At 40.7% G+C, this 24,140-nt stretch overlaps 1 protein-coding gene across 2 annotated transcripts; it reads right to left on the bottom strand.

Moving 5' to 3' along the window:
- Nucleotides 1–1,851: 1,851 nt before the first annotated feature.
- Nucleotides 1,852–22,061, bottom strand: tie1 (tyrosine kinase with immunoglobulin like and EGF like domains 1). 2 transcript variants are annotated; one of them, XM_022749021.1, is made up of 24 exons: nucleotides 21,723–22,061; nucleotides 20,109–20,405; nucleotides 19,862–19,972; nucleotides 19,504–19,659; nucleotides 17,797–17,928; nucleotides 15,682–15,822; nucleotides 15,438–15,566; nucleotides 15,011–15,156; nucleotides 13,931–14,075; nucleotides 13,639–13,797; nucleotides 12,398–12,538; nucleotides 11,213–11,515; nucleotides 10,379–10,669; nucleotides 9,527–9,720; nucleotides 9,279–9,425; nucleotides 9,101–9,164; nucleotides 8,806–8,916; nucleotides 6,167–6,357; nucleotides 5,554–5,667; nucleotides 4,943–5,013; nucleotides 3,696–3,736; nucleotides 3,356–3,452; nucleotides 3,162–3,261; nucleotides 1,852–2,920 (listed from the first exon to the last, which is right to left on the bottom strand). In XM_022749021.1, exons 1-24 carry the CDS (start codon nucleotides 21,766–21,768, stop codon nucleotides 2,849–2,851), a joined length of 3,399 nt encoding a protein of 1,132 aa, XP_022604742.1. In that variant the 5' UTR covers nucleotides 21,769–22,061; the 3' UTR covers nucleotides 1,852–2,848. The 2 variants fall into 2 exon arrangements, with proteins under 2 accessions (XP_022604742.1, XP_022604825.1); XM_022749104.1 differs by lacking the exon at nucleotides 11,213–11,515 and having other exon boundaries at nucleotides 21,723–22,060.
- Nucleotides 22,062–24,140: the final 2,079 nt, after the last annotated feature.

Below are 24,140 nucleotides of genomic sequence, written 5' to 3'. Positions count from 1 at the left end.
AGGAAGCAAACAGATGATTTACAGAGAAATTGTTGTAATCTTTATGAATCTTCATTGAATATTTTCATAATAATAAGCAGGCTTGATGAGCCTGGAATGAGCATGAGAAATTGCAGAAATGTTTAGGTTTCCAAGATGGAAGCATTATCATAACGCAGAGAAGAGCCCTGAATATCAGTGCTTATTATTCATAGACTGAACAAGAAAGGTGGCTGAGTTTGGAGCTTAAAAACGAGAATGCAATTCCTGATATTGTAAGTGACAGAGGAAAGTGAATAAACAAGTAGGTTAAGTTTACCACTTAAATTGGGTAACTTAGTAGGTAATATATATACTATATTTTCTATTTTTACGTTGCTTTGTAATCGTGCCTCCCTGTATGGCCAGTTAAAACACGTGATAAAAACATAAGCGTGTTAGTTAAAACCAGGAACAAACAACTATACAAATGAGCCAAATCGTCTCATCAAGTATATGACATATATTCAAAGTAATTACTCGAAGTAAAATCATCATTTTCAGTAATACTCACCACCTGACAGTTTGAAGATGGTCCTGAAAAGTATAGCTCGCTCCATGGTGGAGGAAGGCAGCTGTAGTCAATTTGGATTTAACGCCAACGTTAGCATAGCAGAGAGGCAGAAAACAACGAGGTGGCTGCGGAACAGTCTGTGTAAAACGTTGGGCTTCGCTCACTCTAACATTTTATCATTCCGGGCGGAGAGTACACATCTGTGTGATCAGAAAAAAAAATCTTACACCTTGCTGCTACATAACCGTTAAAAAGTAACACATCGATTAATGTGATGCAGAGGTCACTATTGGTAAAGTGGCTTAAATTGATTGCAGCTTTGACCCATTAGCACTGCTAACAAAAATCAAAATATCCACATGAACTTCTCAAACCACTACGACAACATCAATCCACCTGTTCATACCTGTACCCATAACGTTCAAAACACTAACATTTTCTTTAAAATATGAACATGGACGGCTTCTTGGGGCATTAGAGCGGTTAGCCACCTGTTTCCGTTAGTTGTTGGCGACAACAGCAAGTAAGGAAACACAAGCTAAAGCTAGTTGTAGCTACATGTTGCTATAACAACCACGCAGATTGACTTCCTCTATGGATCAGCCGTGAAAGTTATCGGGAAAGGTAGCAAGCTATAAACTTTCATCCACTAACTTTTATACTAATATTAATATCAGTCTGTGTTGAAAGTATTTTAGAGTGGTGTTGTTTCAACTCGATGGTCATTTTGGAGGCTGCAGTTTGTGGTGCCTTTGAATTGTATTAATATGGACATGTGTTTCTATTATTTTGTCCACCCATAACAATGAGGGTACAATAAATTGCAGAAACACCTGTCTGTATGATGCAGTACAGTTCAACAGTTCCTCCAAAATGACCATAAAGTTGAATCAACACCTCTAACCAACCATCATGAAATTATGAGTTATTGCAGGACCGTTCTGACTACATCGGTTTTTGCTTAGTGTAGGTTTTCGGACATGGGAGTAAAAATAATTTCATGGCGCACTTGTTCTCTTATTACAAATGTGTGTTGTATTACCGGTGTCTGTGTGCAGGAGTCATCAGGAAGCTGGCCCACTGAGACCATGTGTGACAGACAGTTCTAAGCCTGCGGTTAGTTTGTGGAGGAAACTCAGTGACAGATCAGCTCAGTGCAGCAGGAGAGATCAGTGTTTCTGAACTCTCCAAGGACACTTTGGCCCCCAGTAGCCTGGCATGCGGTTTCCCACCATGCTCACTAGTGAGCAGGTCAACAACGACAACAACAACCTCAAAACACAACACAGTAATCCTTGCCAAAATCATTGTCATCAGTGTAAACTTTCTATTTGTGTTGATGAGTCCAGTCATCACACAAAAGCTTTATTCAAGGAACCAGTTAATTAAAACATACTGTACGTTCTTATTTGGTGGATACATACCATACATTGCGTAAGGGTGCATAGTGTTAAAGGTAAACTATAATGGTGGTAGCTGGTAAAGAGGCTGTGCATCAGCCCTTTATTAGTAGCATTTTCCAGACAACTACTATTTGTGGTGGAGCTTTGCATGCAACACACTGAGCATCTATTATGGTTGCAGTTATATTAGTCTCTAATTCTGACTACATTCAAATAGGAGGCTTTGATACACGTGTTCTTAAAAAAAAGAGACAAACTATATACAGTAGTAGTTACATTCACATGGCAGTGATAGGCAAACACTAAAAGACAGATTGCATGAGTGAGGCTGGTTTTAAGTGCTACATTGAATGTCTTTCGTCCGTTTCTAACAGTCCAAGAACCTGAATGTTTGTGATCCACACTGTGCCTTTTAATTTCATCTTCATGAAAAGATTTCCTTCTCCATTTAGAGTAAGGGAGAGAAAATAAAGTCCAGCGTCGACACCCCACAGACCCTGTGGTGTTTCAGCAAGTCACATAGCTCCTTATTTGCCACTTCCCCTCAACACTCAGAGAAAAGGGTCCAGCATTGTAACCTTTAATACAGCAAGAGGTACAATGTTGTGTCTTTTTTTCTGGGAATGGTTTGTAATGGCAAGGGGTCAGCATTTCCCAAAAAGTTAGTAGCAATTGCATCTCTCCATCCCATCCCAGCCCAGCGATACTCCACATCTCCACATCACGTCTGATATCACAGCACTCCACACAGTGTCCTTTCACAGTCCTCCATCTATAGCTGGGTGGTTTTGGATGAGCGCCGGGTCCTCCTGTCTCGACGTTGAGCAGCAGGGAGGTGGCAGTAACGTGGCGACCATCCTCGGGACTTCTTCTTGGGGCTACGTGGCATGCTAGGGTCTGGGGGGGCTGGTAGTCAGGCCTCCTCAGCTGTGGCGTCTATTCCAGCGTAGGTGAAGTTCTCAAAGAGGGCCATATTCACATAAGCCTGGAAGATGGAGAGGAAGCTTGTGATTATAGATTTTAAAAATGAACAGAAACAAAAGGATAAGGAAAGGGAATTTCATACTAAAGAAATATCAACAAACTGGTGCCAAAATGGCTGCAAACCTACTGATGTGTCAGTAGCAATGGGGTAACCATCTTGGAGTAATGTTGTACCAAATGGCAACAACAGGACATTGTCCTATTCTTCCCTGTTTGCCAGCATGGTGTGAATGTAGCATTACCTTCCTGGCCTCCTGCATCCTGTTGAGCTGGACAGAGATTTGGGAGAAGGGGGGTCTCTCATAAGTCCGATCCCTCCAGCACTGCTTCATCAGCTCATAGCTGGAAAGAGTGAGAAACATACATGAATATGGTAAAATAGAGGAAAGAAAAACAGAATAAGCTAATCATTAGCAACAAAAGTCTGAACACTTACACCTCATTATCACAGTTTTTGGGTTTCTCCATCCTGTATCCTTGTGGCAGTTTTTCATAAAGTTCTGCACATGTCATCCCACAATATGGCGTGCCACCTGAGACACACACACAAACAAGAAGAGGAGAAAAACAGTTTATGATCATGCTGATGATGGTGATTGTGGGTAAGGCAGTGATAAGGATCGTAACTATCATCAATCCAAACACAGGAACAACAGCACAATGTAGATATGATCACTCACACACACGAAAAACGCAAGATCTCCTGAAATCTTAAGAACTACTCAACTGTTTAGCAAATACTGAAATAATCACTTATATACTATAAACTCACTTACCTAAGCTCACAATTTCCCAGAGGAGAACACCAAATGACCACCTGGGAGAGGGGATAAAAAGATGAGACAGAAATGTCAGTAAACTAGGAAAGACATACAGAGAAAAAGTTAAAAAACATAAGAATTTTATAATAACTGACTTGAATGTCTTAAGGGAGTTTATTTGTTGATCATTGGTAATAATGTAAAAAATTTAAACCTAATAATAGCATTATGAAGCTAAAAAAAGCTGTTGTGTATAAAATGTCCTGACTTTCATGATTTTACATTGCATCGCATAGGTAAAATGCATGATGCCATTTGAGCATTTAAATAATCAAGTTTTATTTTAACAGTGCAAATGACTTCTCAGTGTTGGCACGTAACCTGTTGAGGAACCATTGAGTTTCTCAACATCATAAAACCCCCATCTCTCCTGCAATCTGATTAGCAACTGAATTCAAGAGAAACCAAACCAGTTCACATGTCACAATACTGTGCGGTAGATCTTATGAGCAGACAAGCACTGTTTGTGCTGACTGCCTGGCCCCTTGGTCCTTGTTTAAGTCTTCTCTTCTGTGCACTACATTTCACCATGTCTCACATCTTGTTCTCTGTATCACCCTCACACTCTCTCTTATTAATCTTCACAAATCTCTCTGACCCTACAGCCAGCCTTCACACTTCTTCCGTTAGCTGTCCCACGCTCTTCTAGCTTGCTCTCCGCTGTGTATAAATAGGCTCCAGTTGACAGACCAACGTCTCAGTCTGTCTGCTTAGTCGTACCCAAGGCTTCCTGGTTGTGCTTATCAGTTACACAGCACACTATTATCACTCTGCCAGTGACAGAGGGATGATTTGTTGTTTTCTGTGGCAGGCGCTTTGTAGTGCACATAATAGAAACTTCACTAGGGGGTGAAATAATTTCAATAAGGTTCCTGTAAAGCTACAGAAGAAATGAGAGGGACGGATCACAATTATAAGATCTTGATTAGAAACTGCTGATTATCATAACACAGTAGCTATCTACTTCAGGAAGTGTTCATTAACCACTTAACCAATGTTTTCAACATCTGCCATGTTGCCTGCCATGCTTCTCATTTCACCCATAAAGTTCTCAGAAATTGTTTTTCGATGTTGGTGCAGCTGTTTCAGATAACGTTAAAACACTTGAGATGTTGAAGCGCCTTCTGTCATAAACGTGAGCTTGAAGAACTCTGCCTGTTGCATTAAGTTAAATGTTGGTTCAACACATGAATGTAACTCACACATCACTCTTGGTCGTATACACGCTGTAGTTCAGGGATTCGATGGCCATCCAGCGCACAGGCAGCCTCCCCTGAACAAACAAACATGTCAAACCTTCTGCTGTGTGACGACATGCAGCATCAAAAAATAAAATATAAAAATAAAAAATAAAAATATAAAGTATGCGTAAATCTGTATTATAAAATGGCAGATGTTTGCTGTGGTGCCACAAGCTGATGCTGGAGATCCTGTTAACGTTCCAAGTCCACAGCCCAGTAGAGCAAAGTAGTGAATGACTGTGCCACCATTACACACTGCTCTCTACAGGTGATTTGTTTAGTTGAAAAACCTGAACTAGATGAACCACACCCACTGGGCTATTTCAATGCGTCTGATTTGATCTGGAGCTTTAAGAATAATAGACTTTTTAATAAAGACAAAGAACATAACATATTACACTGTGGTGTGACAAATTTACATTATGTACAAGAATCCTCTGTGCAACTGATCTGTCTTACTTACATATCTTCAACATGTGAGAAATGTTTGTACTACAACAACCAGTGTGTGGAAATAAGTGGAATACAAAAATCCTTGTCTCTGTGCATCTGTGCATGAGCTCACCACTCACCATTGTCTTCTTAACGTAGACTTCCTCACCGCGGGACAGGCCGAAGTCTGCTATCTTTGCCACGAGGTTGTCCCCTACAAGAACATTCCTTGCTGCCAAATCCCTGTGAATGAACTAATGAGAGTGGAGAGAAGGAGGGTCATTATTACTAGTAATAATGCCAGGCCTGTTGCAAAAAGCCTTCATGATTATATATATTACATATTATATATGTCTGAACAGGAAATTACATTTTTGTAGCAATCTTTTGTTTGATTGAAAGTATAGCTTGTTCCTAAGATGTTTGTTTGTTTTGGCAATAATAATATAATATCTGGGTCTAGATGATTTAGATGATTTTACACTTATAGTTCTTACACTTAGTTATAAATGTATAATTAGTTTTATTGCATTATTATGCTTCTGCCCCATTAGAAGGCCACTTATAATTACATTTTCACAAGTTATTTAATGTCATAGGGGAAGTTGATGAAAAGCCTGTACTGAGAAACTTAAAAACAGAGATAAGATCATTGCACACACATACACACACACACACACACACACACACACACACACACACACACACCCAAATACACAAGCACCCACCCACACACACTCTTTCACCTCCTACCTGTTTGTCACTTAGGTAATGCATCCCAGTGGACACGTCAACAGCAAACTGCAGCAGCTGTTGGGAGGTGAGGGTGGAGGCAGTTCCGTGCTCTTTTGCAAAGGCAGGGTCGGTCTCCAGCACTCGACTCTTCCTCAGAAAGTCGAGGAGGTTACCGTAGGGAGCATATTCGATGGCTATGTACAGGTAACCTGGAGAAGACAGAGGGACAGGTGTTGCTGTTTACCATATTCTCTATATGGACATTGTATCCCTCTGATCTGAACATCAGGTATCATCATCATTAAAAAGGTCCCAGCTCCTGCTAATAAACATTTTATCTTCTTTCTGTCCGAGCTGTTAGCAGTTCAGCCAGACCATCACAATGGGAATGTCTTCTTCTTCCAGGACCTTGGCTGGCCTGCCTGAAATAGCCTGGGAAGAGACCCAGCTACACCTGTTAAGAGGCTTGGCCTTCAGCAGTTCTGTCTTGACACGGACAGAGGTAGACCAGACCTGTCATGAAATCCTCACAGCACTCAACCAGATGGCTGAGGCTTTGTTAATAGATGTCAGCTTCCAGCCAAAGCCAGAGTTCCTACAGGTCATGAGACAGTTGTGCTTGTTGGAGGGTTCTCATGTTGATTTCCCCAGAATCAGGGAGAGTCCTGACACAATTAGTTAGTGTTGTATGTGCAAGGAAAGAATAACAGGGACATGGACAAACTGGTCAAAGAACTGGAACCTAATACAATTATGTACTTTGAGAGCTACAGGAGGTTATGTCAATCAGGACATGCTGTGTTTCCTGCAGTAAACGTTTTCCAAAATCATTTCTTCGCTAAAATTAAACAGTGACAGGCACATTAGCTAATGTCCAGTGCAATGAAAAAGTAAATGGATTTTCTTCTCTTACAAATTAGAGAATACACAGTTTTTGTGTTTTTGCAGTGTCTAAATGACTTTTTCTACATGAGCAGACCAAGGTCTGGAGACCAGTAAAAGTTTTGTGCTATAGTAGCTGATCCAAAGTCTGTTGCCTGTTTTGTTTCAGTCTTTATCTCCCCATTGACATTTGAGTATCTATCAAATATCTGCTGTGTTCATTTTCTTCCCCTGTCCTGAGGTCCCCCTGAAAACACCTAATTCTTTCACAATGTTGATATCTAAACAGTGAATCTTTTCCAGATCTCTGTAAGATGAGAAAGTGCATGAGAAGCAAACAAAACCATATATCTCCCTTTTTTTTTGACAGATACTCAGAGGATCGAATGAATAAAAACCTGAAATCAAAAAAATGTGAAGTAGAAAACTCTTAAATGCCAAAAACAGCAACTGAGTAACAGCTTGTATTATCACCGTAAGCCAGTGACTTTTTCTGTTGCAATAAAAGACTTTAACAGTTTCTCCCACAGGAATTACCCTACACAAAGAGAGAGGCAGGACAGCGAGACCACATGCAAATTGTATTTAGTGCTCTCTTCTTGATCGCTTTCTTTCTTTCTTTTCTTACTTTCTTCCATTTTAACCTGCTTCCTTTCCTCCCACCACAACTCATTCCTTTCCCTCTTACCCTCCCACCTCTTTCCTTTATACTGCATCTCCTACACACACACACACACACACACACACATATATATAGGGTATATATGTATGTATATTCATATAGGTATGTTCATGATTGTTAAAACTATGTTGATCACAAGCATTGGGTTTTTTAAGGGTGGTATATATATATTTTTGTGCTTGAATCATTGATATAAAGAAGTGAACCTGTGTTGAACAACACATGTAAACTCAGCAGAGTGATGGTCTTCAGAGTTGACTGCTACTTGAGAACGAGACCAGTGGGGAGGCACACTGAATTACTCAGGTGTTTGCTTTTCAAGGCTGATTTGGTTTTGTAATATCCTCGCTGATGTACTTTCCATACTGGACTTCCTCTCTCATGTGGTATCAATCTTTGATCAAACACGAGCAATTAAATTATTCACTGTAGAAGCCATCGGCCATGTAGCTGGAGGAAACTGATACTTCTTGGTAAGATCTGGGGCCAAGGAAACCTTATACAAATACATAAATACATGCCACAGCAGTTTGATTATGAGGCGAATGGACAAATCAAACAAATGTGATTGTGTAAAATGCTTCTGGCAGACAGGGACTATTTAAGTTGGACACATTCGGGGGATTTCCAGGTGCAGATGACAGAGGGTCAGATGGGATGGGAGTATCTGTTTGGCTCTCAAGTGGGAAGAATTTAACCTGCTGTGCAGTGCTACATAGTGTGGAGTAATTAGGATAGATAAAACTCAGATCTGCTCAGGATATTGTATTGTGTATATTGAAGTGCTTTGTAAAGCCAATACTGACATACAGTACTGTACATCCCAGAATAAATGGAAAGGTATATTAGATCTCTACATTTCTCCAAATGCATTTTCATCCATCAGATGGCTAACGAAATATATAGTAATGATAAGGCCTGGACACTAGACTGCGGTAACATACATACAGCCTAGACAGCTATTTGTATGACTTGTGAACCACTATCCCTGTCAAAAACAGTGATGCCAATCATACCAATCAATGTTTCATTAAAACCCAAAAATCGAAAGCATGTCAATATCCTCCACAGCCACTAGGTGTCACTGACTCACCTCTGTTCTCACAGGCTCCAATGAGGTTGATGATGTTGGGATGCTGGCCTAGTTTACACAGCACCTCCAGCTCCCCTGCAAAGTCTCTGTGGTCATTCTCTGAGGCAAACTCTGCAGGAAGATCAGCACACACAGCACTGTTAGACAAAGCAGCTTCAGCCGGCGTCTTTGAAATGAAATGTTCACGTCAGTCAGAGAATGCACTGCACTGGGATTATATCTGCCCTGCGTGTCAGTGTGTTTGTGTGTGATACAAATGTTTGTGAGTTCTTGCATGAATGTGTCCAAGAATTACCTTTCAGCATCTTGATGGCTGCACTCATCTTGTTGCCGTCTTTCTTGATCATGGCTTTGATCACCTGGTTTAAAAAACTGTTGTTAGCTTAAATGTTTGACCCCGTGCATTAAAGAATGGTACACACCACAAGAGAAACATTTCAAATTTTCAGAAAGTACATTAAGAGTCTAAACACCTGGCCGAAGTTGCCCTCTCCGATGACATCTTCAAACTTAATGTCCTCCCACTCGAGGATCGGATAGGTGAGGGGCTCTGGGGTGGGCTTGGGCCTCCGTGTCAGGGTCAGAGTTCCTGAGTTAAACTGCAGAATAGTCTCCTCACCCTTGGGGATATAAACAGTCTTAAGCACCGTAGTAAATACAAATATATTAAAGTAGGATTTTCAAACACAGTCAGAGCTTTAAAAAAAATAGGTATTCTTACTGATCCAGACTGGTAGGTGAATGTGCGTCGACGGTTGAGCAGCGTCTTGCGGATGAAGAAAAGAGCCAGCAGTGCCAACAGGATAGTCACACAGGTGACGGTCACCGAGCCCACCACTGCCACCAGCAGCTGGTAACTGTCCCCAGGGGACCTCCCAGCCACACCCTGGGTGGTCGGGGTTGAACTCTGCAGGCCTTTTTTTAGCAGAGGAGAAGAGATGGAAAGAGAGGAGGGAGGGGGAGGGTTCAAGATGGAGAGAAAAACAAGTAGAGGCATGGAGATGATTTTCAGACAGTGGAGATAAATAGACTGTTCGATGAGATTTATTATTATCATGAGTAAATCCTTGTCTCTTTGTGGGTGGTCCTGTTCAGCACCACCTGGGAAAAGCATAACATTGACCTCAAGTACAGTAGTTTAGAGATTTTCCACTGGGATCTATTTTTAGGTTGGAAGGAAAATTAATTTAACAAGAAACCATGGAAAGCCCTTAATTTTTGTCAGTATGGCGAACTACTTAATCATTCCTTTTGAAAAGATTACCAATTCAATTTTACTGTACTGCTGCTCTAGTGTGTCAGCCCAGAGAGAAAAGACTTACAAAAAGGTTTCCTCAAACCTTTCTGGCCTCACATCCCATATTTAATTTACAAATATCTTATAAATATAAAGTTGTCATGTGAATTTGAATGGTCTACTTTTGAATTCATTTTTCAAGAGTACATGTGGAGCTCCAAATGTGTGGGAAAGAAATCACCATTCTTTTCGTTATATGTCAGTTTACAGTGTACCAGATCCTGCTGTCGTAATGCTGGATGAAGGTGGGCAAGCAGACAGTAAACTCCTACTCACCATCTCCTTGTGTCATTGCCTGAACAACCTTGCTCCACTCTCCCGGCACTTTGGAGAAAGCCCTCACTCTGAATTGGTAGAGTGTACTGCCGTTCAGCGCTGTCACATCTTTGGTGGTCTTGTTCCCATCGTCCGTATCCACCCAAGGGTGAGGGCTCCCCTGGCCGACTGGCTGGTACTCGATGATGTATTTAATGATGCCTCCGTTGGGATCTTCGGGGGGCTGCCACCTCACCTGAATGGCTGACACAGACAGGGGCAGGGCCTGGACGTTGCGTGGGGACGATGGGCCTGAGGCACACAGAAATTATCTTTTTTAGGGTTGTCAACAGTGATTCTGTCGCCTGATATTCTAAAAGAAAATTGATGCTCCAATCAAAGGCTTTGGGAGGGCTTTAGTATCAAAGACTAGGGTTTAAAAGCCTTCATTCTGTTGGATGGATCTGTTTCTAACTAGTTGATCCCCTCCGACTACAAACTAGACCTGATTATGCCTTGACAACTAACGATCTGCTGCTAAACTTTTCCCTAATTCACACAAAGCAATTCACACAAAGTTTGTGGGCGGAGAGAGAGAGTCACCAAGCAAGAACCAATCATACGCTTTTCCCCAGTGTTTAAAGAGAATCTAAGAATCTCTTTAACTTGCTGTTTACCATTGAAAGCTAACATATCACTTGAGCCTATAACACTGTATATGGGTTATCACATTAAGCCCCATGTGTCGCCACAAACCACTGTAAATACATTATAACTTGCTTTAAAAATCTTGCGACATTTAAAAGGGTCATCCATTGCAGCTTGTTCCTAACCACCAGCAGAGGCTTTAGTTACCCTGGCTGTTGATGCGGAAGTGGTAGGGACTGGACAGCGGCCCCTGGCTGCCACAGTTGATGAGCTGTACCACCACGATGTAGTCTTGCTGGTACTCCAGGTTGTGGAACTTGGTGGAAAGCACATTGAGCAGCGTGGTCACCTCCAGCAGTTTCTCATTGTAGGGCGGTGGCCTGAAGAGCTGCACTAAAAAGCCAGTGGCTGTGCCAGCATTAATGCCATTGTTGGTGGGCAGTCGCCAGCGTACAGTGGCATTGCGGCCTTCCAACGAACTGCTGTCAATCTCAGGTTGAACTGTGGGCTCTGCAGTGACAGAGAACACACGATGAGCTGAGGGGACTAACAGCTCCTTGTTTATTTCTCCTCATTCCATCAGTCATTCATTTTGTTTTGTTTCACTTATTTCGAATTGAACTGAATTTGAATTAAACTTGCCATTCCTTGTTGATCTCTTAAACTGGTCTGTGATCCTTTTCAAGGTGCATACCTCATGACCGCATAATCCTTGGTTCGATTCCAGCACAGGGACCTTTGTTGCATGTCATAGCCCCCCTCTCTTTCCCCATGTTGATACTATTAAAGATAGTTTGTGCTTGTGCAAGAGAACAATGTTCCCTTGTAGCAAATAAAATTTGTTCCATTTTACACATGGACCTAATCACATATTGCCAAAGCATCAAACAAAACTTTGTACTGTTACACTGCAAAACAGACACTTTTCTATTTAGGTTTTTCCCTCATCATTCCTGTACTCACACTCTCAGACATGCTCTCTCCCTTTGCACCACAAACATTGAGGAATAAAATCCTGCTCTCTGGCATTTGAAAACAGGTTGTTTGTGCTTCCTAGACTTGAACCCACAGGGTCTTTATTTCATTTTAGCAAAGAAGTGGCCACAGATAATTTGAGTGCACTGGCATCCTTCTATATTTGCCTGAGACTTGAGTTACCAGGACAGATATCCTAACTGGGGAAAAGACAACTGGCTCCTTTAGGCATGGGAAAAGCATGGGAAATGATGAGAATTTACCATTACTCTAACCAGACACAACATAATTATGATTGCTTAAGTTCTGTGGTCACGACTTTAGGCCTTTGCTCCCAGAGAAGACTTTCCAGATAAATATACCCATGTACAATATTTGTGTGTTGAACTGGATAGCCCAGTTGTATGTGGGTCTTACCGGGACAATCAGTCTCCATGATGGCCTCTGGCCCATGGTCCCCCTCTCCTCCTTCCCCAGGACGGCTCAGCTGGACACAGACACGGTAGCGTTTGGAAGGCTCCAAGTTCATCAGTGTGATCGGCTCCTTGTCACTGTAGACTGAAATAAAGTGGGTGTAGGAATAGCTGATTAGATTAGATAGACAGTCACATTTTTACAGTAACATTTTCCTTAAAACATGCATGTAACTGTCTGAGTGACAGGTTTCATTGTTCATTTTTTTTACGTTTCATATGTTCTTATTTCACAAATTCATAAGGTAATTAAAATAGATTGAAAACCCAATAAATGTGATATTAAAAGGGCATCGTGGAAAAAATGTTTGTTTAAAAATATACCAGTTTAAAATAATTTGTGGTCATATATTAGATGCCCTTCGTGTAATATTTTGTTCTATTTTGTAGAGTAAGAGTCAAATGATCAGAATTTAGCTTAGTGTATGACGGGGGCATTGTGGGTCAGAGCAGTGGATCAGAACACCATGGTGGCAGAGGAGGAATATACAGCTCCAAATTGATACTTTTCTGCACATGCTTGAAGAGGCCCACCCGGTAATTGTATTTGATTTATATTTGTGTATTATGTTGTTAACATGCTTATATGGACATTAACGAGAATTTGAAACAATGGAGACGTGTGTTTCAACTTTTATGAGGTTTTTTTTTTTTGTTGTAGTTTTCACGGCGTCTTCTGATGTCGTCGAGAGGGGGAGATAAAATAAATGTTGAAAAGACATCTTTATGAAGCGTGGCCATCATTGTTGAACCAGTGTAGCTACAATTCATCTATAACATCTTTATATGATGAGTTGTTTTAGGGAAAAAAATGGATGGAGCTCTGTGGGATATAATGTGCGCTCTTTGAGAAGATCTTTTTGTTTACATAACCTGCAGTGCATTGCAGAAGAAACATGGGTAGGTTGTTTCCTATAAGTATGATTTATTTTTCTCTGTCTCTGCCAGCTTATCCATTTAGAATGTGTTTTACTATGAATTTGAGCAATGATTTGTTGCGCTCTCCAAACATGGATAATACATTATAACCTTGGCTGATCTTACAGTGTGTTGAAATTGTGGTGATGACTAGTTGCTGAAATGTTTGCTTTTGCTGCTGCTGAGCAATGAAATAAAAGTCAAAAATAATCTTCTGATGATGCTGCTTTCTGAGATAAAGGCTAAACCATAACTCCGCCTGCTCACCTATGATGGAAGACCAAGAGCCTCTGTTGTCCACAGGCTTGTAGAGGATCCTGGTGGAGACAATGGGGCCGTCTCCTCGGTGGGAGTCCACTGGCATCACTAGCAGCTGCTTACTCCTCTTTTCCAGCAGTCTGGGGGCAGTAGTGGGCACGGGGGGCTCTGAGTGGACACAAATTTCACTCACAAATTTGAGATCTTTATTGCAGTGGTATGCAGTGACAGCCTACAAAAAAATCACAATAATGACAGTGTCTTTTCCTCTCTGTATTAGTTCAGATCTTCTCAGACTGACCTTTGATGGTGAGGTTGAACTTGCGGGAGTCCTGACCTCCATTGGTGTAAACCCTGCACTCCCACAACCCACTTTGCTGAGCACTCAGACGATGGATCTCAAACAGGGCTGTACTCTTATTTGATTCTATGACGGTCTGGGACGCCTGAGGGTAAAATACATAACACACAATAGCAAAGCAATGCACGATGAAAAGCACCTTTCCATTTCCTGTGCCTATTTTTACTCTTGCTTGGAATTCATGTTAAGAACGTCCTCACTATGAGAAATTTCTTTGTTCCTGAGGGAAATGCTGGCGCAGGTCTTTATCAGATTATTTCAATTATCAAGGAAACAGCACAAAAAGAATAACACAAAAACTGAACATGTAACTTATAGACCACACGTGGTAACTGCTGCACTGTAGAGTGATACAGCCTTATCTGGTCAGGCCATTGTGTTGTTGACTTCCTCAGATCTGAACGCAACCTTGTAAACATCGGTTCAGACTTAAAGGCACAGTGCAATTTAACAATTCTTCAGCTCATGTCTCATTACGTGACAAACTTGGTAGAGAAGCTGCTTTATTGACTTGATTTTTTCACTTGAAGGATATGGTTTGACAAATCGTTTTCTTACCGAGAGTCAGACGAGAAGATCAATATCACTCTCCAGTCTGTGCGTTTAGGAATGGTGCTAGAGCCTGGAGCTGTTTAGATTATGTTTCTATGGCAGGATTTGTGTCGGTAAACTTTAGACAGAGCCCCGCTTGCTGCTTCCTCCCGCTTCCTCCTGCTTCCAGTCTTTATGCTAAGCTAAGCTAACCATCTCCCTGCTCCACCTTCACAGATAACAATTAGTATCTGTCGTCTCATCCAACTCCTGGCAAGAAAATAAAATAGTGTATTTCCCGAAATGGAAAAATATTCTTTTAACTGGCATTTTGAAACTGTATTTGGCTCTGTTACATTTACACAACATACACCTCAACCTCAACATAAGTTTTATCCAGCCTGTGCTTTTTTGTTTATTTTTATTCAGACTTACTGCAAGTCACAGTATCTTGGCAGGAGTGTTGTAAGCAACAGCTGGTCCTCCTACCTTGAGCACAGTGCTGTCCAACTTTCGCAGCTCAATGCTATTGTGGTTGGGCAGGGGGTTTCCTGTGGCTGAGCAAAGGATCTTGGGGCTGGAGTTGAGATTCAACTCCAAATTACTAGCCAGGTCCAAGATCTGGGGAGCCCGGTCTGAACAAGGAGAAGTGCATGGAACACACAGTAAGAAAAGACAAGGAGGAGAGGGATAAAGCAGTAGAGGAGAGAGATCACTTGGCTTATGTTTAGCTTGTACATGAAGAAATACGATACACAACTTGACTGTTTCAGGTGCTGGCACATCAACATTTTCCCAGACGAGCTTGTCTGGTGAAATGTTGGTTTAATTAAAGTGATATATCTCACAGAGGAAGCAGAGCTTAAGGAAGAAATGGAGAAAATAAAAGGATTAATATGATTGTGAAAATACCTACCAGACTTCTTGCAGTTCGGTCCTCTCCACCCCGTGGGACACTGGCATCCACTGAAACGGTTACAAACGCCTCCATTCTGGCATTTACAGCTCAGCCTGCAGTCTGGTCCATACATGTCTTTATCACAGGCTGACAAGAGAAAACAGAAAACTATACTGCACACGATGACACACAAAAGGATAAAAGTGAATATAATTTTAATTTAAAAAAATTACTGGAACAAATTAACTGATGTAGGGCTTACCCTTCTCACAGCGGCTGCCAAACCAGCCGCTGGCACAAGAACAGCCATAAGGGTCTGGTAGGCAGAAACGAAGCCCCTTGCAGTTCAGCTCAGAGCCACATGACTCCTGGCAGTTTTGACCAAACATTCCTTCTCTGCAGGCTGCAAGCCATCAGAGAAAGATAAATTCACAAATGTGTTTATTTAAATTCCTTGCATTTCACTGGATCATGCCTCAACCTGCCTTTCAAAACACCACAGAGGACTGTGTAACCAGTTTGCCAATGCTCTAATCTGTAATCCCTTAGATTTTGATTTCAGTGTTATATCTGATTACATTATTTGCATATAGTTTGGAAAATAAGCCCAGTTGGTTACTAATATACAGTTCATTGACAGTATGATGATGTCAGACCAAGATCTGGAGAATCTGGCCAAACCTGGCAGATCACAGCAATAATTTACAGAGACTCATATTTCAGGCACAGCCAAAATAAAGTGAATATGTAATATTGATTCAATGTCTACCATTTAAACGCAGTGTACCTCACATATACATATATATCTTTACTATAAAGACTAAGACTAAGCTGGCCACACCTACAAATAACTGGGTTTAACTGGCACAGTGCTGGGTTAACTTTACCTAATGCCCATTGGGTCACCAATCGGACCTGAGATGGATAGTTTTGATGCAGTGTTATTTTATTGGGTTATTTACCCAAACTATAAACTGTTATAATCTTTTAAATTTACATGTCACTATCACTGATTGTTAATAATATGTCTTTGAAATTTTGCGTATCATTTTATACAACTAACAATACATTTATGAAAGCTCTAAGTCAAACTTGAGCTTGTGTTTAAAACTGGGTCCAAATTACTTTATTTTGGTGACCCAATGGTTTTCTATCTATGGGTAATGGGTAGAGATTACCCACTGTTACATAGGTGCTTTAATGACCCAATTGTGTCAGTTTTACCCAGTTATATTGGTGTGCACTGACACTGTGCCCTTCTGCATGTATTTTGTGATGTGATTTTTAGTAGACTCCTTGTTCAAAATGTCTCTCATCTACACATGAAATTGCTTATCTGGAAAAACAGACGAACCCTGTGCTCTGCAGAAGAATTGAAGTAGGAATGCTGAATGAATTTGAATGAGGCAACCTCAAACCTAATACTCAATACATATGTCAGAAACAAGATTCATGGATATTTGCACATTGCTGTGTGAGCGGATGTGTCACAAAGAATTGTCCATGTTGCTGAATCTTATTTGCACCTGTTTAACCGACCACTTACCATCACAGGTTAGACAGTGCAGCTAATGCCACAGCCTCTAAAGCAGCAGTCCCTCTAATGCTCTGCTAGATTCCAGTTCAGAAAAATCTACAACTGCATGTAATTTCTTTCTATTAAAACTCACAGCTGTTCTCTCAAAATATAAGGGACCAAAATATCGTTCAGTGTGTTCAAAGCTTTGGTCCAAACTGAAACATCGTGTCAAATAGGGAAACAATTGTCTTGAATTCTTTTTTTTTTTTTTACAGATATTTATGTTCCCAAGGAAATTAATCCTTCTGACTTTGATGATCCCCTGATGTTTCCTCTAATGCCACCATGAGCCTGATGTTTGTGATTTAGAGCAAAATAATATGACAACTAAAGGATGGATTACCCATGAAATTATCTACAGTTGGTCCATAGAGGATAAACTGATCTCTTTGATGATCCACTGACATTTCATCTAGCTGCCTCATCAGGTCCCAATTTTAAGTACAGCCTCACAGAGCTGTTGGCATGGCTGGAGATTCTTGTTTGGTGCAGTTCATGTGTAGGAGTCAGGCATTTCTAGTGTATGGAGGATAACTATGTACAATACAGTATAGAGCGTATAGCCTTACTCCTCATATAGGTTACCTTGTACTCTGAGTGTGAAAAACTGCATACACTGTGTGTGTATTGATGCAATTAACATTTAACTTTTGGTTTAACATATTTTACTCTGACATTGCCTCTTGAGAGTAATGATAGAAACCAGACTTTATAAATACCCTCTCTCTCTCATTCTCTGTTTCTGTTTCACTCAATCTCTCATTAACACACACAAATTGTATTGAGTACAGTACGAACCTGTCTCACAACGAGTTCCCATGAATCCTGGAGGGCAGACACAGTCTCCATCCGCATCGTGACACACTCCTCCATTTAGACACTCGGGACAGTCCTGATTACAGTAAGGACCCCACTTGTTACTGGGACAGTCTGCAGAGAAACAGAGTTTTCTTTCCTGAGAGCAGCATAAAATGTGTGTAAAGTGTAAGCTACAATGACTTCAAATACATATACAATTCAGATGTGCTATGTCTTTTGTGTATTTGTATTAGATTTTAGATATTTCTTCAAGCCCAGATGGTCTGTTTATATCATTAAACAAACTTGCAATGAAAAAAAGACATGGAATTACAGTGAATCCTGGTATCATAGTAGAAGAAAACCACTGCCTCTGGTAGAAAGACAGAGTGTGGGAAACAGGCAAAAGCTCAAGCCAGAGCAGGTGGAGGGTGGAGATGGTGTTGATACTGCTGATGTCTCTTCATAAAACTGAAGAACAGGAAATTGAGCAAATACATGCACTGTAAAGTATCTCACCAAGAAAGTGCAGATGTAACCCACTGTGATTTCACAGTTATTAAATGTCATATTCAAGCTCAGTTTCATAAACACAATATCAGCTCTCCACTGATTTTGCTGTTATCGGAGATAGTGTTAAAGGCCCCATGAAATTAAAAACACATTTTTCCTGTGTTGCTGTGGGAATTTATCTCTTGTTATATATCAAACATATGTCAAAAAATAATCATCATTATTTTTTTTACATCAAAATCTATGTATTTTATCTTCCTGTAAAACAGTTTCAAATGTTTGATGACTCATCTTGCACTCAAGGGTGTTCACTAAATTTGCATCAAATGAAAATTATTATTCTCAATTTTTTTTTTGTCCCTCCCCCTACCTATAAATTCTGGCAGTCATCGCCACAACCAATGAGCTAGCTAGCTAATATGAGCTGACATTGTGTTTTTGGTTGAGCTGACTCCCACAATCTTTCTCCCTTTCCTCCTAACCCTTGGTTAAGAAGAAAATGGCTGGAGTTCACACATTTTGAAGAAGGGCGACTTTGTGTGAACTCACGGATACGTTACAGGCACTTTTCAGAGGACTCCTTCGTCAATATGGCAAGGTACGGGAATGGCTAGCGAAACTTTCAACATTTGGAGAAATGTGCTTACTTGCTCATTTAAATGAGGAGATCGAACCTTCTCTGTCTGTCTGTTAAATAAGCTACAGACAGTAGCTGATTAGCTTAGCTTAACATAAAGACTGGAAGCAGGAGGACACAGCTAGCCTGGCTTCATCCAAAAGTAAAACAAAGCCAGCCACTAGCAACTCTCGTTTAATCTGTACAAAACAAACAAACAAAAAAGAAAAAAAAAAACAGTGTGGGACTACTTCTTGTCCAGGAGCAGTGACTTGTCTTATTTTTTAATTTATTATGAGGCACTAACCACATGTTTATGTGGTGTCCTCCCTCTTTCTGCTGTCATTTAGATTTCAATAGAATATAAAGATAATTCAAGCTTCCTTTCTTCACTGCAGCCTTACTTTTCAATACAGCTACAGTATCTTGTTTGTGAGGTACACTGCATGGATGATTTTGCTTTGTATTTTTTGGGGGGTATTTTCTGTGGCACAATGCATGACATCTTCACTTGAAAAACGGTTGTAAAAGCCTTGGTGCAATCTGGCCCTCAGTGTGAATGTGAGAATTCAACAAACCTCGGACAATGAGCCTCATCCAGGCCCCCTGGAGCGGGCTGTCCCCCACATAGCTGGCACTATAGATGCCTTGATTGGCAAAAGCTGCATTCTCCACTGTGAGTACAGCAGTGTGATTGTTCATATCGATCCAGTGAGTCATATAATAGTAGTTTCCTGCAAAACACACACACACACACACACACACACACACACACACACAAAAACCCATTAATGGCATGGTTCCCAATGTGTTACAAAGCAGCCTTCTATCCTTATTTGTTCAATATCCTTCATTAAAAAACTATTTATGCCAGTTATTTATGGACGGTCTCTTAGCTGGATGTTAGATTTCCTGCCTTAAACTGTGTAAACTTACCGTTGTATTTCCAGGTCACATCTCTCTTTTGGGTGCTGTGTAGCTCCATGCTGAGGTGAACTGTCTCTCCTTTGTTAGCAGTCAGAGTGAGGTGAGTTGGAATAAAATTTGCTGTAAGGCCCATAGAAACACACAGTTATTAAAGATGACACACAATCCAAGCTGGATGTATCAGAAAACCGTAGAGAGTAAGTAATCAGGTTATGATAGGAAGTAAAAAAACTGGTTGTATGACGTCTGAACACACCTCCGCCGAAGTTGTTGATCATCGTGACCATCTCGAAAGGGGGAACTTCCTGAATGGATTCACAGTAGAAGATACCAATATTATCCAGGTCGCGGAAGTCTTTGACCTTCACCTCATTGTTCCTGGGCTTAGACACTTTAAAGTTTGGCTTCTTGGGGAATATGAGGATTTTGTTGTCTCTCTTGATGTCCAGCTCAACCTGGCCAGGGCTACGCTCTCCATTGATACAAGAGATGGTGAACTGATTGATGCCATTGACCTCTGCTGTGGAGATCATGGTCAAGTCGATCACAGCATCTGTAAGACAGGTTGTTAGTCTCTGTTTCTCTATTCTCTGTCATGAGGCAGAGTTGTTAGGGTCATTATGGGTTTGATTTATCACCCTACAACAGCTCTTCATAATCCTTGAGGTAGGATCCACCAGATCATGAAAGTACTTTTTATCTTATTTAGGCAGGTGAATGAACAAGCCAGGAGGAGACTCATAACCGTGTGGCTCTTTGATTTTTGACTTTGATTTTCTCTGCCCTCATTGACATAAATTGCTTGGACATAATATTAGAAAACACCTCTCAGAGCGATGCAACATAATTTAACAGCACTACAAAACAACACCTCTATCTCAAACAAAAACTGAACATTAGAACCTCCAGGCTTCATTGCAGTGTTTCTACATTTGACTCCATTAGTTTTAAAGAGATGTGCCTAATAAACTGACAACTGATTATATATTGTTTAGTTGGCTGGAAATCATAGTCACATCTATCTCTGTGTCTCTATGATGTGTTATCATACTGCTCACTCCTCACACAGTGATGACCAACTTTCTCAAATATCTGAAGCAGGTTTCAATAGAAAGTTTCATTTTCTGAAACGTGAATCTGAATGAATCCTGTTTCTAAACTCAGCTCACACACAGTGTACAGCAGCGGTTTAGCTGACGTGTTCCAGTCTAAATATGTGAATGGTTTTATTTCTGGATTAGATGACAACTCATTTCAGACACCTGAAACAATCATAACACACAGTTGTGCTGCTGGTTATCTCTACACATAAAATACAGTGTCAAACAACAGCAGAAAAATCCTTTGTAACCCACAAGTTTTCTGTCTCTGTCTCAGGTTATAATGTATCAATAATCTATAAAAAAAGTGACTCATTGATTCACACTATCTTATACACTGACACCTGAGAGAGTGGTTGAGCTGACCCTTGTTCATTATGTGGTTGAAATACAAACAAAAAAGGGTCCAGGAATGTAGTTATTTGGATAAAAGTGCCAAACCCAATAATGTCAGTTTGTCCAGCATTCCTTCTCCCTGGTATTTAAGCCCCAGATCCACAGAACAATGACAGGAAACATGGATGAGCAATTTTTTTTTCCCCTAAGGACCGTTGCTCTATACTCTAAGGGTCTTAACATCTTAACACTCACACCAACATAACTTTAACAAAATATTAATTACCTAGAATATAACAACGAAATGGCGTACACCACGTGAGAAACTGTTCTTTCCTAATATTCGACACATTTCTCGAAAATAAATGTCGATTACAATTTTTCGCTCCGTTTAAAATCTACCCAAACTGCCTTCAAATGAAACTCCCTCTTACCTGATAAATCAATGAAGAACAATACAAACACCCACAAAATCCTCATGATATATATAATCCTCACTGGGGAAAAGTTGTGTTACTAAATCAACTGCCAGTTCGGATTCACGGGAGAGAGCTCTACATCCAAAACGGTGACGCTGCGTCACGACGAGCGGTGCGCTTTTTTACGCATAACTCTACGAATAATCCAAAACTCCAGTTCAGGTGTAAAATCTCTCAGGTAACGACCACAGCGGTCCTGTGTAGCTTTAAGAGACGGTGTCACTGTCAGTCACACTGAGCACAAAGTAGGACTTGCGGTAAGGCTCAGCTTTCTCTGGGTGGGAAAGGAAGGAAGAGCGTCACCAGACAGCGGAGGACTGCTGGCGCTCCAGACCTCCCCGATCCGCTTAATGTATTTATGAGTTTAAACTTTGTCACTTTTTGTTCCAACACAACACCAGCTTCTCTCATGGTCTCTACATACAATTTTTTTTGTGTGTGATTGTGTAATATCTTGGGAATTTCTACTTTTATAGCAGTGATAAATTCTAGTGAGATTATTATTTTCTTTTAATCTTCTCTGACACTATTACATTATTTTTTTTTACCATAGGATGTCTAACTAACCCCAACTAATGTTAAAAGTTTTGTTCTAATTTTTGTTTAATGGTCCTGAAATTGCCATGTTAGTTCTTTGTTGTAAGAAACATATTGAACACTTTTAATCTGACAAAACATTAAGCACCAGGATTTGTGGGAAAAAAATATTTCTACAACATGCTGATAAATATATACACCAATACTTAACATGCATTTGTTTGCCCAGGGGGCTACACTCTGCATGCCCCATGTGTCCTCCAAGGCTGACATTGCATTTTACTGCTGCAGCTGATTTTCTTTGTAGAGATAGACACCAAATGCAGCAGCAGCTGGTATCATGTTTTGCCAAATGCAACAGCTTTGTTCTCTCACTTCAATAAGTTGGTTTCAATCCCTGCAGCTTTTATGGTCACCCCTCCCCCCTTTCCCTGATGTTATAATCAGTCAGTTTCAGGAAATGATGAACAATATGTTTGTTGTGTCTGTTCCATCATTTCTGCCTCAGTCTTTAAAAAAAAGTGCTGCACTGTCCCACTTGGAAATGTCCAGTTGGAGCGACTACACGCGCCTTTTCTCATTTTCTCTACAAAAACTGTCAGGCTGATTTGATGTTTTCTTTACATTTCCTTGCAGCTTCAGACAATCAACTTGAAGTTGACTCAACTTCTTATTGTTCGAGATTTCCTGTTTTCCATCGCAGGAGCTCACATGGTTTTTCTTAGCCTGAAAGGAATATTCGATTGTGTGCTGGATTCTCAAAAAAAAAAAGAATAACATAAGTTGTCTTTACAAATTGTTGACACTTGAGACACTTAAGTCTGATCTGAGTAAAAAGTAAATAGTGTCATACCTTCCCTCATAAAATAGTGACTTAATCACAAACTGAAAACCATAATCAAAGGTTCACACCATGATCCTCGATCAATTAGCTGAACTAAAAAAGAAAGAAAGAAAAGAAATCAAGTCAAAATTGAAATGGGTACACCCAGGTTGGAATTGTTTTGACTACAAATCACAGTGTTTCCAATATGACTCTTGGCAAACAAAAGGTCTTGGCGCCCACGGTTGGCTAAGATCTGTATGATCCCTTTGACCTGTCAGTGTGGCCTGTGTAACTCAGAAGCCAGAACAACTTCTTTTAAAAGACCCTCTTATTTCCTCTGCAAAGGCTTCAAAAACACCCAAAGAAAAGGGCCTGGACTTCACAGCGAGAACAATGATACTGAACTGTCACATGAGCAGACTGCACAGTTCTAGCTGCAGCACACGCCTGTGTACAGGATAACCCAATTCATAATATAAAACAATATGCATCAAACTGTACTGCTGTCAAACTACTTTTGCACATTGTTCAGAACTGAATCTGAAGCAGTTTTCTGATAGTTACTGCCAGTTTTGCAGATTTGTACAGATTGCTTTTTTCACTTTGGGGAAACAAATGAGGAGGGGAGCAAAGGAAGAACTGCAAAGATAGTAAAGTGCTGTGTGTTGCAGACACACTTTGGTGGAGCCTCTATAGGAAGCCAAAAGGGAAAAGCACAAAAGGCTGGGTCAACACAGTTGCTTCAGCCTCTGGCTGCATTAAGGCTGTCAGGAGCCAGAGACAAGCGATGAGTGCTTTTGTATGAGTGTGTGTGTGCGTGTGCGTGTATATATGTGCATGAACATGTGTCTGCATATGTGATATTGCATAAGAGTGAGAGGGAAGTAACAGACTGTATGCATATATGTGTACTGTAACTGTAGACTATGAATGTGCATAGAATATGTGTGTCCGTGTGTGTGCGTTTGTGTGTGTGTCTGTGTGTGTGTGTGTGTGTCTGTGTGTGTGTG

This window comes from Seriola dumerili, unplaced genomic scaffold, assembly GCF_002260705.1.
Source record: "Seriola dumerili isolate Sdu_G_001 unplaced genomic scaffold, Sdu_1.0 BDQW01000002.1, whole genome shotgun sequence".
Lineage (NCBI taxonomy): Eukaryota > Metazoa > Chordata > Actinopteri > Carangiformes > Carangidae > Seriola > Seriola dumerili.
This window is presented reverse-complemented; position numbering and strand designations above follow the sequence as displayed.